The sequence below is a fragment of the Pezoporus wallicus genome, unplaced genomic scaffold (genome assembly GCF_028554395.1).
Source record: "Pezoporus wallicus isolate ANWC-B61680 ecotype Strahan unplaced genomic scaffold, APGP_CSIRO_Pwel_v1 contig_5261, whole genome shotgun sequence".
Lineage (NCBI taxonomy): Eukaryota > Metazoa > Chordata > Aves > Psittaciformes > Psittacidae > Pezoporus > Pezoporus wallicus.
The window spans coordinates 1,614,211-1,629,238 of NW_026642423.1; the positions used below are offsets into that span (position 1 = coordinate 1,614,211).

Genomic DNA, 15,028 nt, shown 5'->3' on the forward strand with positions numbered 1-15,028 from the left:
TGATGGAGGGTGACGGAGCTGCCCATGGGAACACCTCTGGGACTGTTCTGGTGGGTGAAGGCTGATGGGGAAGCCTCTCCCACCTCATCCCATTGCTTCCAGCATGCTGGTTGCCGAATGCTGCAGCCCTGAGGAGGTTACCAGCAGGTCCTGCAGCTCCAGAGCAAAAGTGACATATCGGGAAGTGGCTGCAGGGTGCACCTCTTGTTTCTGGATCCTTCAGGGACTCGGAATGTGCTGCCTGCAGAGATGAGTCTTTAAATGACTCCTACTTATTAGCTGGAGATACTAAAACTAATGAGGTGTGAGTGTGTTTTTCCTTAGCGGTTTCTTTTGGAAGCCCTGCTTTGTTTTTCGGCTGAGGTCACGAAGTCACTGAGCAAACCGGCTACAGATGAAGTTCTCGAGGCCAGAGAACATGCATAAATAGAAGTTTCCTGCTCTGAGAGCTCAAACGTTTCCTCCTGGCGCTTGGCTCTGCAGAGCCGAGGCCAAAGCAAACCATGGTCAAAACTGGCTGGCTCCTCGCCACCGCTTGGGCAGCGGGACCTGCCACTGCTCTGGGCAGGGCCAGAGCTGCTCCGTCCTTCCAGGTGTGTGCTTGGAGCCTGGCGAGACTGGAGTGACTTGTGACATGCCTGAGATTGTCCCCCTTGCCCCCAGCATCCTTTTCAAAGGTCTTCTGGGACGCTGTAGCAAGGCACTCGCCCTGCAGTACCTGTGGTGGCTGGTCCCAGCTGCGCTGGGGTTGTGAGAGCTGGGTTTTGCTCATGGCCACGGTGGGAGCATGATGTCACTGTCAAGGTGTTCGGTGCCACTGGGATGCTTAGTGAGTGGTGTTTGGAGGCAGCGATGTTTTAGGGGTGTTACAGTGTGCAGTGCTATGTCACTGGAGTGGGATGCTCCAGCAGCATCATCACACCCGGCTCTAGCTGGACCCCTGTGCTGGCTGCTGGTTGGGTCAGGGTAGTGGATCAACTTACCTCTCTGGATTTTAGGATGCCACGAAATCCCCCAGGAGTGGGCAGTCACGCCGCAAAGCATCCAGGTAGGTGCCTCAGTTTCCCCTTCTTGTGACCTGAACCTCCTCTCCTTCCCCCACCAACACTTTGCTTCTCCAAATGTGCTACAGGTGGAGATGCTCTCTTTGGAGAAGACACAGGGGTTATGACCTGCCATCACCAACTTTGGGTCCCTGGGACACCCTAAGGGGGCCGAGAGTGGGGGAAAGGCTGTGGGCAGACCTGCCGCTGCATTCCCACATGTCCCAGCCTGTCTTGCCTAACCCCCGGGGCGGTGCAGGGTGGGGAAGGATCAGTGTGTCCCCTCCCTATGCCGTGTCCTGACAGCAGCCCCCTCCCCTACCCAGGAGCATGAGCCTGACAGCGGCCATGGAGAGCAGCTGTGAGCTGGACCTGGTGTACATCACGGAGCGGATCATCGCCGTCTCCTTCCCCAGCACGGCCGAGGAGCAGAACTTCTGCAGCAACCTCCGTGAGGTGGCCCACATGCTGAAGTCCAAGCACGGGGACAACTATGTGGTGAGGGGCATGGCTGGAACCCTGCCAGGCTGGGGAAAGGGCTGGGGTGCTCAGGTCCTGGGGATAAGGGGCTGCAGGATATGGGTGCTGCATCCTTGTCTCCACCTGAGCTTGACAGTGGTGAGGGGGATCTTTGCACTAAGGCACATGGTTTTTTTTTCCCTTCCTTGAAGCTTTCCAGTCCCTTTTGGCCCCCATGTGGGTTTTTGGCCATTGAGTTGTCCTGTGGTGAGGCATTACTTGGGTTAATATGTCTGGGGAAGCCTTTCATGGGTGGATTTGGGGAGGCGCTGGGGTGAGGAAGAGGAGCGAGGTGGCAGTGAGAGAGGAAGTGTGTCCCCTCACTCTTTCTTCTTCCCCAAAGCTCTTCAACCTCTCTGAGCGAAGAAATGATGTCAGCAAACTTCACCCCAAGGTGGGTCAGAGCTGTGGGAAGCAGAGTTGCTCAGAGCAGGGCCGTGTGTGGGACCAGCACCCTGCTGCATGCTGTCTGGGGAACAACCACCCTTTCTATCCCACCCAGCTACTGGAGGAGCAGAGAGGGGAAGCTCAGAGGAAAGCAGTGGGCCTTCCCAATGAGTTTCTGGGATCTCAACTTAGCCGACCCCACGCTCAGCCCAAACCTGGCTGTTGGGGCCTCTTGAAGTTCTCTCTAAGGCATCCCTATCCCTGTCACCATGGAGGAGCTGAGTGACCCAGGATGGGGGGGGTGAGCTGAGATCTGGGACACCGCTGGGCCCCCCAGGGCAGGGCTTTGGGCAGGGGGGTGTAGGGTTGGGGGAGAGGCTGGGAGGGGTACATCAGGACAGCGCTGTGGTGCCCATCCTGGGTATCTGCTCTGGGCTTCTGGGCTTTGTACACAGTCAGGCTTGGAGCTATGGAGGGGACCAGAGTCCGGTGTGGATGTGACCCCTGTCTGTTCCCTTGCCCAGGTGCTGGATTTTGGGTGGCCTGACCTGCACACCCCAGCGCTGGAGAAAATCTGCAGCATTTGCAAAGCCATGGACACATGGCTCAATGCGGTGCCACACAACGTGGTGGTGCTGCACAACAAGGTGGGCTGGACCCTGTCCTTGGGATGCACAGTAATGAGAGGCTGCAGGGACAGGGTTGAACAGCCTCAGAGGCTGAGGGATGCAGGGGATGTGGTGGTCTGTGGCTTGGGGTGTGGGCGGGTGTCAGCATATTTGTGTGCATTGGTGTGTGTCTGTAAGGTTTAGGGTATTTGTGCAGGCTGATGCATGTGTATAGGGGTGCTTGCAGGCACCGCTGCCCCTGTGACACCCCTTCTGCTGTGTGCCCACAGGGGAACCGTGGCCGGCTGGGAGTGGTGGTGGCTGCCTACATGCACTACAGCAACATCTCAGCCAGGTGAGAGGGATACACAGTCCCAGGGTGGCCCTGGGGCCCTCTACCAGCCTCCATCCCTGTGGTGCTGGGTGCTGGTGCTGATGTTCTCCTTCAACCTCATCTGCTCTTTCTCTCCCACAGCGCCAACCAGGCTCTGGACAGATTTGCCATGAAGCGCTTCTATGAGGACAAGATAGTGCCTGTGGGACAGCCATCCCAGAAGAGGTGGGTCCTGGTGTGCATTTGCAGGCAGGCTGGGTTTTGCTCCCATAGCTGGGCTGGGGTTTTGCTCCCATAGCTGGGCTGGTTGGACGCAGGGGGACCAAGGTGGGTGCTCTGCTGTGGGTCCTGAGCTGCCTGTCTATCCTCCAGGTACATCCATTATTTCAGCGGGCTCCTCTCTGGCAGCATCAAGATGAACAACAAGCCCCTCTTCCTCCATCATGTCATCATGCACGGCATCCCCAACTTCGAGTCCAAAGGCGGTAGGTGTCCCCATGCCCCCCCCCCCCCAGCCCAGATCCCATGCACATACCATCACCCCACACTGCCTGGCTCTCCATGGGGGTTATTTTCTACAATCTCCTTGGCAATTTTAATTTTCCATTCCCTCTTAGGGCCTGTTTGCTCCTATTAGCAGGGTGCTACCTTTTTCCCACTGAAGTGCCCACAGGGGGTGCCCAGCCTATGCTCGTCACTAACCTGTGCTGTGGGGTCAAAAAGCTTTTAAAATGTTTTTTGGGAGGATGGCACCAGATTGGGCCTAAGAATGGAAGTGGGATGATGGTCTCTTGAGTGTGGGACCTCTTCTGAGTACCAGCACTTCCCCTCGGTCCTACAATACTCAAACCAGGGTATAGGGTGGGAAATGGGGAAGGCCCCTATCTGAAGCATCCCTTTCTGCCCATCCCAGATGTTGCCCATGGCTGGTGCGGGTCAGCTGGGCTGGGGAGTGGCTGTTTGCCTTGGCTCCCTCCCTGTTTGGATTTCTCCCCTGTGACTAATCCCTGGCCGGGCCCCTCCACCCTGCCAGCTAACAGCAGCCTGCCTTCTCTCCCCGCCTTGATGTCTTCCAGGTTGTCGGCCCTTCCTGAAAATCTACCAGGCCATGCAGCCTGTCTACACCTCGGGGATCTAGTAACTATCTCCTCACCATGGGGCTTTTCCCCCCTCCCCAGCATGGGGGCTTGGCAAGCAGGGGAAGATGGAGAGGGTCAAGGCCAAGTGCCCAGCAGTCTGGTGCCCTGTTTAAGTCTATTTGGGGTCTAGGGAACTGAAAAAAACAAAAGGGTCTTCCTTTTCCTTGGAGGTGGTAGCTGGCTACACCGGGCCATACTGAACCCTTCTGTCGGGAGGGCTGTAGTGACTCTGCGTATCAGCAGAGGGAGCCTGGGGCTGCGCAGAGCCTGGAGCTGGGTGTCCCCGAGGGAGCGGGGACAGGGATGGGGACACCTCCATGGGAGGTAGAAGCGTTTTTCTGCTATGTGTCAAATAGCCACTCCTCCTGCCTGGATTAGCCCTAGAGCACCTCTTTCTTTTCCCCAGAAAAGAGTTTCCCCCTGCTTTAACCTCCCCAAGGTTTACCCTGACACCATTTTTCAGGGAGAAGGCAAAGCAGGAGCCAGTTTCTCCAGCCACCCAGATGCTCTGCTGGGGTCACATCCCAGCCTGGGATACCCGGCTCCTGGCCCCCCTAACCTTGGGGGTGTTCCCATCTCCTCTCCCTGAACCAGGATCTCCCTTCCTTGCAGCCCGGCATCCCCGTTAGCTGAGATTTACTGCCATCCCAGCCTTGCCATTCAGCTTTTAATAGAATGTTTATGGGATGCTGGTAATAAACTCCAGGTTTATCTTGCCTGTGAAATCCAACTCCTTTCTTCCCTCATCCCCTGCTGCTGATGCCACTGCCCAGAGGCAGTCCCTTGGTGCCCCTGGAATGGGAAGGCTTCTGGCAGGGAAACTGAGGGAGGGAGGAGAGCCTTCCACAAGAGCCCTCCCTCCATGTCCTGTGCCCTGCTTGACCCGTGGAAGCCGTGTGGATGGCTGGTGTCCCAGCCTCAGCACTCGGACCCTGGTCAAACCCTCACACCCAGCATCCTTAACACCCTCATTGGGCTGTGCCTCAGGTTCCTCTTCCCATCTTCCTCCCTCTGGGAATGGGTGACCCTTTGGGGTGGAGGATAGGACCCTCCTCTATCACTGAGACAGCCAGCTCTGTGTTTTGCACCTTTCCTGGATGGGTTTGGGTGGAAGGGGCTGGTTGAGGTGGTGCTGGGAGCCCTGGGGGGGCTCTGCACCACAGCTCACATCCTTGGGCTGTCCCTCACTGCAGCAACGTGCAAGGAGACAGCCAGACGGGCATCTGCATCACCATTGAGCCTGGCTTGCTCCTCAAGGGTGATATCTTGGTAAGGAGCCTTGGGTCAGCCCCCCATGTGGGGAGCAGCTGGAGGACGGGTGGCCCTTGTTTCTTGGGCTCCCCCGGTCCCTCCTTGCCCAGCCCTGGGGCTCCTCATGATGGCTCATCCCCACTGCCTTCCGCAGCTGAAGTGTTACCACAAGAAGTTCCGCAGCCCGACCCGGGACGTGATTTTCCGCGTGCAGTTCCACACATGCGCTGTGCATGACCTCGATGTCGTCTTTGGCAAGGAGGACCTGGACGAGGCCTTCAGAGGTAACCACCCCAATACCTCCCCACTCCCTCCTCCCACCCCTCTGACATTGCTCCCATTGTGGGGACATGTGGGCATCCACCCTAAATCCACACTACCTGCTACTGGCCCTGAGGCATATTTGGGGTGGCTATCTGGGTGCCATTGGAGGGATAGATAGAGGTGGCCCCTTTGCTCTGCTCTTTCCTTCCCAGATGACCGTTTTCCTGAATATGGAAAGGTGGAGTTCGTGTTCTCCTATGGCCCTGAGAAGATCCAAGGTATGGCCAGCTCGCCATCAGAGGGGTTTGGAGCTGGATGCTGGCTCCTTTCCCACTCACCAGCTCTATCCCCTGCTGCCTTCCTTGCAACCAACCCCTGCCCCATTTGCAGTCTGTTTGTCACCAGAGTGGGATGAGAGGTGCAGGCAGTGATGCTGATCTAAAAGCACCCATTGGTGCCCTATTGCAGGAGATTGGTCTCTGCAGCATTTGGTGGCCCAGGAGAGAAGGAGGATGTGGGAACAGAGGGCCTCTACCGAAAAAGGCACACTTGCTGCCAGTCTGTATGCCTGTCCCTAGGCAATCTCAAAAGCCCCAGCCAGCCTTGTACACCTTGTGTGTGGGTCTTCATGTAAATCCCATCCTCGTCCATCTCTCTGTATGACTCTCCTGCCTTGCCCTATGGCTTCTGCGCTTTTTTCCTTGCTGCACCTTCTGTCCTTGTCCCACCTGTGATGGTTCCATCATCACCTCGGCTGACCATCCTGCCTCTTCCCAGGCATGGAGCACCTGGAGAACGGGCCCAGCGTTTCCGTGGACTACAACACGTCCGACCCACTCATCCGGTGGGACTCCTACGAGAACTTCAACGTCCAGCGCGAGGAGAGCATGGAGGGCACCTGGGCTGAGCCACCCCTGCCTGGCAAGCACCTGGAGAAAGGTCAGGGCTCACGGGCGGTTGGTGGCCAAAGTGTCCCCATGGGAATCCCCCTACCCCAGGGCAGGGGATGCTGGTGGGCAGCAGAGCTGGGGCAGGCGGCCACTGCTGGGAGTAGCATGGCCGTGAGATAGGAGAGGAGGATCTCTTGGACTTTCCCCCCTGCCGTGGTGCCAGGGAGCTCAAGCTTGTTTGTTTCAGCACTTTTGCTCTCAAAGCCCTGTTTGCACAGAGCAGGCTTCAGCCCCAGTTGATGCCCCAGAGCTTTAGAAACCCAAGCCCTAAGTCTGTCAGGAGTGGGATCTAATGGGGGGCCCATTAGGTCTCCAAGCACCTTCCTCATGGTGCAAGCATGGCGGGATGTAGCTATACCTCAGTTTTCTCTGGGTTAGATGAGGAGGCCTCAGTGGCCCTGGAGGGTCTGCACCATTGCTTGGAGCTGGTTAAAGCTCCTTGAGCACCCACTGGGATGCAGCGAGGCCACCCTTGCCTGCATTCAGGAGCAGGCAGTACTTGCATGTGGTGGGTGGTGGGCCCCTGCCCTGGAGGCGAGGCCACCTGTGGCCAAGCAGATGCCTGAGGTTTCCTGGCCTGGTCCGGATAGGCGCCCCTGGAGCAGGGACAGCTGCAGGCCCCCGTTATCCCTGAAGGTCACCAGCTGCTCCGAGTGGGAGCTGTAGGCAGCTGGGCTTGCTGGGGACAGTGGGGCTGGCAAGGGTGCCTCTGCCCATGGTGGGGACATGGGGCTGGCTGTGTGGAGCTGGCACGGGCGGTGCCTTGGCACAGGGCAGTAAACAGGCAACTCGTGATGCACGGGCTCAGCTATGTGGCGGGGAGCTGCAGAGCTGTGGGTCTGGGCCCGAGCGGGAGGGATGTGAGTCCCCACCATGAGCTCCCACTGCGGCTCTGCCCCTGCCCTCAGCCTTGGTGCATGTGGTTCCCTTCTCATCCCCAGGGCAGAGCTGCTGCACTTCCAGCCCTTCACAGGGCTGCAGAGGAACCCCAGGGCTCCTCTCCATTCCCTCTCTGGGACCTCAGTAAGTGTTTGAGCTGCAGAGGTCCCTCCATGTGCCGATACCCACGGGGAGGGTGGCAATGGGGAATGAGGGCATCTTGGAGTTGCAAATGCTGCCCCTGTTTGGGAATGAGCCAGGACTGCTGGAGGGTGAAGCTGCAGGCAGGAGGCTGCCCTCTGACCTGTGCCAGCACAGGCAGCAGTGAGACAGCGCATCTATAGGGGGTCACCCCAGCCGCCCTATGGGGCACCTCGAGCAGTGGTGAAGAGAGCCACCATGGGCTCGCAGGGGTGTGCCATCTTCCTCCCTCTGTTTCAGCACCTTTCCTCTTCTCCGGGCTGGCATGGGGACGTGGTGCCCGGCTGCGCGAGGGGGGTCCCTGTTTATGGTTGTTCTCACCTTATTTGGTCAGGGAATTGCACGCCACATTTTTGGCACCACCAGGCGCGAGCGAGCAGCGGCCGGGAGCAGAGGGGGGGTGAGGCTGGCACCGGGACCCGCGCCGGGGTGAAATCAGCCGCTGCTTCTCGTCCCCGCCACTGCCTGTCCCCGGTGCTCGGTGAAGGCTCCCCGCAGACCGGTGCCGCACCCCGGGCCGACGGGATCGGGATCGTCATCGCCTGCCAAACGGTGGGTCCTCCCAGTGCTGCGTCTCCGCCGGACACAGCCGCTCTCAGAGGAGGTGGATGCCCTTGCTCTGGCAGCTTGTTCTTAATGTAGGGCACCCATATGGGCTGGGGGGTGCCTGGCAGAGTGGGATGACACGAAGGAACCCTGAAGCTGGAGAGATGTTTCGGGTGGTGCCTATTCTGGTGTTCCCCTTGCCTCCACTGTGCTTATCTGTTGGGGCTTGGAGAAGGGGAAGCTGAATTGTAGCAGGGTTGCTGGCTGACCAAGCTTGCCCAGGGCAGGGGGCATGAGAGCAGGATCTGAACCCCCACATCTCACCCTCTGGCTGAGGGGACCCAGCTAGGTTCAGCAGGCAGGGGCTGCTCTGCAAACCCCCCCCCCCTATGGCACAAGCTGCCCTCCTCAGCGAGCTCACCCTCCTGTGTGACCCAGGCAGGGTCCCTGCTGCTGGCTGTGCTTAGGCTGCCTTGTGGTCCTTAGTGACAGTGGCGTGAGCTGGGATATCCCCACCGCACTGTCCCACTGCCCATCATCCATCTCCGTGCAGCACAGGGGAGGCAGGCGGCTCTGCCAACCTTCCCTCTTCTTCCTCCTCCTCCTTATTCTTCTCCACCTCCTCCTTGAAGGGGCTTTGGGGTTGGTGCTGGGTTCCTGCTGCCGAACCATGGGCATTGGTTGGCTGAGAGTGCGTTTGTACGCTGAAGGGTGCGCATGGGACATTTCTTCTTTTGGCTGTCTTTGGGGTACAGACATCCTTTATTGCGGGTGGATGGTGCTAGATGCTTTGCCAGCACCAAGGTAGCTCTCCCTGGGGACAGGCTGGCTCCAGGAAGGCAGGAGGAGACCTGTGGCTGGATGCAGCACTGCTGGGTTTGTGACTGGTTGGAGGATCACCACAGAGAAATTTCTGGTGTCCTGCAGTGGCAAGTGTGCAAGTCTGGATGGGGATCATCTATGGCGTGGTTTGAATTTGCTGGGAAAACCTATGCTAATGGAGAGCAGGATGTTGGAGCTGGCACAGAGCTGGTGGAGAGGTTGTCCCCAGGGTCTGTATGTGTGACTGTGGTGGGAGGACACCAGGCCATCATACTGGGGTGGTTGAGACAATGTGAAAGGGCTGTGTGTCCCCAGCCCAGCAGCTCCCTGTAACGACTGGCCCTTGGACCCGCCCTGGCTGCTCCTGCTGCACCCAGCATCCCCCCTTCACCTCTGTACCATCCCGATCCCCACTACAGTCTATCCCTGCCTGCCCCCCTTTTTATTTGGGCTGGAAGGGGGGTGGCCATGGCCTGGCCAAATCCAACATCTGCAGGAGACTTGCTAAATCCCCACCTGAGTCATGTTTCTGGCGGGGCTCCCCTGCAGCTCAGGGCTGGGCTGGCGGGGTGGGGAGTGGGATGAGCGTCCCACCCCTCAGGGGATGGGAGGTCAGCAGAGCCTGAACCCCAAGTGCAAAGGCCAGGGGTCCCAGAGACCCCAGTACTGAGCTGGATGCCGATCCTGCACCGTTCCTTGTGGCAGCAAGTCCCGAGGTGGGGTCGCTGTCCTCCACCGGTCCCCCAGTAGGGTGGGCACCCCATAGGGTACATTTCCACAGTGGAGTCAAATCCTGCCCCACTTCTCTGGAGCTGAGGCTGCGCAGGAGGGCGAGCCAGGTTGTGCAGAGGCAGGAGCCAAACGGGCCAGGCTGGAGCTGTTAAATCCATTGCTGGAGCTGCCGGCGGGCTGCCGTTCTCCCCCCGCGGCTGGATCCGTCCCCTGGCCGGGCTCGGTGGGGAGGGGAGCCCTGGCTCTGCTCTCTCCTTCGCCAGCTGACTAAAGCTGAAGGAATCCGTCTCCCCCTCCCCATCCCGCCGCTCTCCACTGCTCTCTGCTCTGGCCGCGGCAAGGTAAGGGCTTGGCGGGGAGGGCATTCAGGGGGACAGCAGGGACCAGCTGGGCTGGATGGGGATCCATAGGGAGTGTCTCCCCCTTGCTTCTGGTTATTCCCCATGGGAGAAAAGCTGGAGCCTCCACGGGCTCGGCTGGACATTTCGGCTGGAGCGTGGCTGCTCCCACTGTGGCAGCAGAAGGGCTGTCCTCTGACCTGGTATTTGGGGTGGTGATGTGGGGCGGAGATGTAATGGGGTTTGGTCCCGCTGGGACTGGGAATCAGGCAGGGCTGGGATGCAGGGAGAGAGGGACGGGCTGGTGGAAGCTCAGCCCCTTCTCCTTCCCCTTTAAACCATTCTTGAAGTCAGTATGTGCAGGAGAGTGTGTGCATGGCGCTGGTATTGTCCCAGTGGGGACAGTGGGGAGCTCTTGAACTGCCGTCCCACTGCACAACCAGGGCAGAACCTAAAAAGGCAGAGAAGCAAGCAAACCTCTGAGGTTTTGGGAGGACGCTAACTTGGTGTGTGCTGCTCTCTGGGAACAAATGGGGCTGTGACTCAGGGGCCGGGTGGAAACAGTGCTCTCATCCACTGCTGTCATCTATGGGGGTGTGGGAAACATGATTTGGGGGATTAGAGTGGAGGGAGCCTCGTGTTTTGCTGAGTGTGTTGGATCAATTGAGGAGTGAAAGCGTGAGTATGGATTCAAACAGGGGCCCGAACACGGGGTAGGCTGACTGTCACCTGGACCAGCAAATGGTCAGCACCATTCCAGCATGGATTTTGCCTGGGATGGAGCAGTGTGGTTGCAGGTGGCTCCTGGGTGGATGGGATCTGTGCTGTGCTTCCTGCCGTGGGACAAGGTGGCACATGCCATCCTAAAACCAGTGATGGCATGTCCACCTTGTGCTGTGCCACTGGTGGGGCAGGGAAAGGGAGTTATGAAGGTGGGTTGGGTCTGGCACTGGTGGGGTCAGTGGCTCGGACACAGAAGGTTTCCATTCCTGTGGAATTTATTTAAGATAGAGAAACTTAAGACTCCAGCAACACATCTGGATCTGCAGACCTGGCTGGGTTACAGCATCACTTGTGGCCTGAAAGGACATCCCTACTATGTGAATGTATCGCTGCATTCTGGGGACAAGTGTGATGTGTGCACACAAGAGCCAGCCAGGGCTGGGGTCTCAAACTGGGGGGGGGGGGGGGGGGGGGGGGGCTGTCCATCGGGGTGATGTCCCACACCCAGTGCGGGGTGGTTAGGCTGTCCAGCTGTCTCTCCGTTCTGCCTAGGAAACAGTTAACGTGGCACAGCCCTGCCTGTGGAGGAAGTAGTTAATATTCATAACCAGGAGCTGTCTGGCTGGCTGTCCTCCCTCCATGGCTCTCGCCCTCCCCGCACCTCGCTGGGGTTAACCCGGGCTGGGGCTAAGGCTTGGGCGGCCCCATCGCCTTCCCCAGCGCCTCTCCCCTTCCCCTCCCGCTCGTCCCTGTGTGGTCTGGGCAGAGGGGAGCACAACTGCACCTCCTCGCCTCCAGCCCATCTCCTGCCTCTGCCGCCTTCCTCTCCTCCATCCTCCCCTCTGGCACCCCGTGTCCTGGGGGTGCCTCGTGTCCTCGGGGTACCCCGTATCTGAGCCCCTTGGGCACTCTGCTGCCGTCAGGGTGCCCCTCTTGCTGGCCCCGCGGGGCACGGCGCTGGGAAGGGAGTAGCTCCCTCTGTGAGAGGGAAAGCAAAGCCAAAGGGACAAACGACAGCCAAAGCCAGCTCTGGGCTGTCGGCTCCTGTCCTGGACGGACACACGGGGCCGGCTGCAGACACCATTGGAGCTGCCGCTGTGCCAGGTGCCCCTGGAAGGCTCTGGTGCTGGAGGGAGCAAAGGAAAGCGATTTTGCTGCCTGCTCCTTCTCTTCGCCTGGGATCTTTTCTTCCCCATCCCCTTTGGTAAGTCCTGACTTTGCTTTTCTTTGAGCTGGATGGGATGGGAGAAGGGTCTGGGGATGGGTGGGTGATTCATGGTCCTGATGACACACAGCTCAGAGGCTGGGGTTACTTCTTGCCATCGTAACTGGGCACAGGATAAAACCAGAGCTGAGGGGGTTCAGCTCTTCCCCATAGTACTCTGCTTGCGTCCTTCATTCTACAAAGGATCCTGGGACCCCAGGATCTTCCCTGCCAGCTGATGCTCCAGGGATGCCCCGAGGCCAGGCTCTGTGTGATGGGCAGTGGAGGCAGCAGGTGGGATGCTGTTGGGGACCAGGGGAGATGCAATAGTGCCTCAGCCTTATCTCTGCACTGTGCAGAGCATTTGTACTGATGCATGATGCTGTATGGTGCACCCCACTAGGCATGCGGCAGGTGGCTGGGATTTTCGGGATGCGAGCTGAACTCTCCCTTTCTGTTGTCATGTGTGCCCTGGACCAGTTTTTCTCCTGATCGTGGTTGCAGGGTGCTGGGGAGGGGGGGGGGCAGAGCATTGGCCTGACAGGGTAGCAAGCCTGGCAGCAGGGGTAGGACCAGACTGGGCTCAGCACTTCCCCCAGCCATATCCATACAGCCGGAGCAGAGATGTGTGTCCAGGGCTGAGACCTGCCTGGGCAAACACAGCCCATGCTGGGATGGCACAGACTCCCAGGCTGGAGCCGCTCTGACCTTCAGGGATGGAATCTGACCTTGCTGGGGGCTGCAAACAAACAGGGATCTGGGAGCTGCTGCTTTGGGGATGGCTGCTTTGGCTAAGGCAGCCTGTTCCCCTTTCCCTTGGTCATTTTTGGGGAATTTTATTGAGCTTCTCAGGTGGCAAGCAATAGATGGTCATACGAGTGATAGCGTGGCCCAGGGTTGGTGGAGGGGACTTGGGAGTGGTGGGGAATGGCAGGGAATAGAGACCATGGTGTGTGTGGGGCTGAGGGCAGAGTGGGCAATCAGGTGTGGAGCAGAGCAGCTGTGGGACAAAGGCTTGGCTGATGGTAGGGGTGTGATGGCCCCTTCATCTTCTTGCTACTCTAGCACCGCTCTTGGTGCCACTAGACCCCCATGTCCCTGTGGTGCTGGAGGGTCCAGGGAAGGTGGGACAGGGCGCTCATTGCTTTTTGGTGCTGCTGTGAACTGCTGTGCGCCCCATCCTGACCCCACTTTGAGACATTTCTCCCAGTCATGGGTGGTGCCCAGCCCACAGTCTTAATTGAAGCCTTTCCCATCTATTTTCTCCCTTAGTGCCATGTGCTTTCATTTATATGTATTTATTCCCTTTTCCTTTCTATTCCCCTGCCCTATTTATCCCAGCCCCCAGCCTGGCTCCTGCCCTGTTTCCTTGGACTGGCCAGCACCCATTGCTGCCATCACACAGGAAGGCTAGGCCTTTTCCCTGGCTCCCTGTGATGTCTCAGCCTCTCCAGCATTGTCGCTGCCTCTGAACATGCTGCTTTTTCCTTTCTCTCTCCATGGGAAGGGATTTTCTCCCTCTCTTCCCTTTTTCCCCAGTATGATAGATGTTGCGGAGTCAAATGCTGCTGGTTCCTGGCTAGACTGACTGCATGAAGGAGCTCTGAGTATCTGGGAGAAACTGTGGAGCCTCACCTGTGGAAACCTCATCTTTTCCCACACCAAGTGCCCAGAAAGGACCTTGCAGCATGGTCCTGGGGCATCTTCAAGCCAAGAGGGGCAGCTCTGGGGCTTGGCTGCCTCCTTGGGATGCTGTTGGCAGGGGTTTGGAAGTGGAAATCAGCAGCGAGGAGGGGCCCTGACTTGGGAGGACTCACGCTGGGTGTTTTTGCCCCGCTCTGCTTTCCAGTTGGTGGTGCAGGAGCTGCTGGGGTGCGGGTGCAGTGGTGTGGGACTGGTTAAGCCATCCCAGCTCCGGGCTGGCTTTCGGAAGTGTTTTGCTCGCAGATAGGAGTGCTCTGATTTCACACTATCGTGCTAGGGCCATCTTCTGTTCCTGAGTTAGCTGCCTGGCCCCCCGCCAGGGAAGAGTCATTTTTTCCTCCAAAAGAAAGTGTTTAACACTGCTCGCGGGACCTTCCAGGAAACCTCGGCAGGGAGCTGGAAAAACAGGAGTCTGCAGCCTGGCTGGTGCCGTGCACGCTCTGACTGGGGGGGACGCAGCTTGGGGCTGCCCCCATTGCTATCTGAGTGGCTGGGGTCCCTCTGTGCACCCAGAATCTGGCTGCCCCATCCGGAAAGGTTTAAAGGGCACAGCTGGTTGTGATGTTGGGGGCTGCTGTGGGTGGTGGGAGTTGGGGATCACACACTTGGGGTGCAGCATTGCTGCTGGTGATGCTCCTGTGCCCTGGCTGCCCCCCAGCCATTTGGGGCTGCAGAGTGAAGCCGGCTGCTTGCACTGGTCTTAAATCACAGTGCTGAGGTGCTCAGTGCCTCCCCAGAGAACAGATGCTTCCTGTTCAGGGTTGGGCAAAGGCACTGCCTGTGTAGGAGCTTTGGGGCAGCCTCCAGCTTGAGGAAAGGTCTGGGGCAGATCCACCCATCCTGAGAGAGGGAAAGGGAAAGACAGAAAGGGTGGGAGCCTGTCTATAGCCAAGGAAGAAAATGTCAAGGATGGGCAGCTGGCTGGATCTGTGCATCATCTGGGAGGAGAGCGGGCAGGGAGGGGGAACATGGGTCTGCGGTTCGTGTGTCCTTCACCCGTGGGCTGAGTACATCATCCAGCTGGAGACACACGGAGCTGTGAGGCCAGATCCTGACCTCCTCCACCCGTCCTCCTATGGCCCGAGATGCATCTCACACACCCTCCCTGTTCACCTCCCCAGTGCCGTGTGGCCCTTTGGAGCCAGCTGAGCCCTGTGGAACAGTGATGGCAGACTGTGTGGGCAGCCCTGGCCCTCTCCAGCCATGGAGAGGATTTGCGAGGAATGCCTGGAACCAGGGGGGCATATTTGGTGAATCCCAGCAGGGCAGGCGGTGCTTGCAGGGCAGGGCAGGACAGCATGTGGAGTGGGGGCACGGAGATAGGGGGGGTCTGGCTCCGGTGTCTCTGCATGATGGCGCCTGTGGGATTGCGGAGGGTGCCGAG

The 15,028-nt window shown here is 58.8% G+C and overlaps 1 protein-coding gene across 14 annotated transcripts in view; it reads left to right on the forward strand.

The window, feature by feature from the left end:
- TNS1 (tensin 1) overlaps positions 1-15,028 on the forward strand; it is a 64,493-nt gene that overhangs the window by 26,356 nt on the left and 23,109 nt on the right. For all 14 annotated transcript variants that reach the window (XM_057430383.1, XM_057430384.1, XM_057430386.1 and 11 more), the window contains 12 exons: positions 999-1,048; positions 1,370-1,541; positions 1,906-1,956; positions 2,474-2,596; positions 2,848-2,912; positions 3,033-3,116; positions 3,264-3,376; positions 3,968-4,028; positions 5,224-5,299; positions 5,436-5,565; positions 5,758-5,823; positions 6,323-6,484. In XM_057430383.1, coding sequence (XP_057286366.1) covers positions 999-1,048; positions 1,370-1,541; positions 1,906-1,956; positions 2,474-2,596; positions 2,848-2,912; positions 3,033-3,116; positions 3,264-3,376; positions 3,968-4,028; positions 5,224-5,299; positions 5,436-5,565; positions 5,758-5,823; positions 6,323-6,484 — 1,153 coding nt within the window. The remainder of the gene's footprint in view (positions 1-998; positions 1,049-1,369; positions 1,542-1,905; positions 1,957-2,473; positions 2,597-2,847; positions 2,913-3,032; positions 3,117-3,263; positions 3,377-3,967; positions 4,029-5,223; positions 5,300-5,435; positions 5,566-5,757; positions 5,824-6,322; positions 6,485-15,028) is intronic.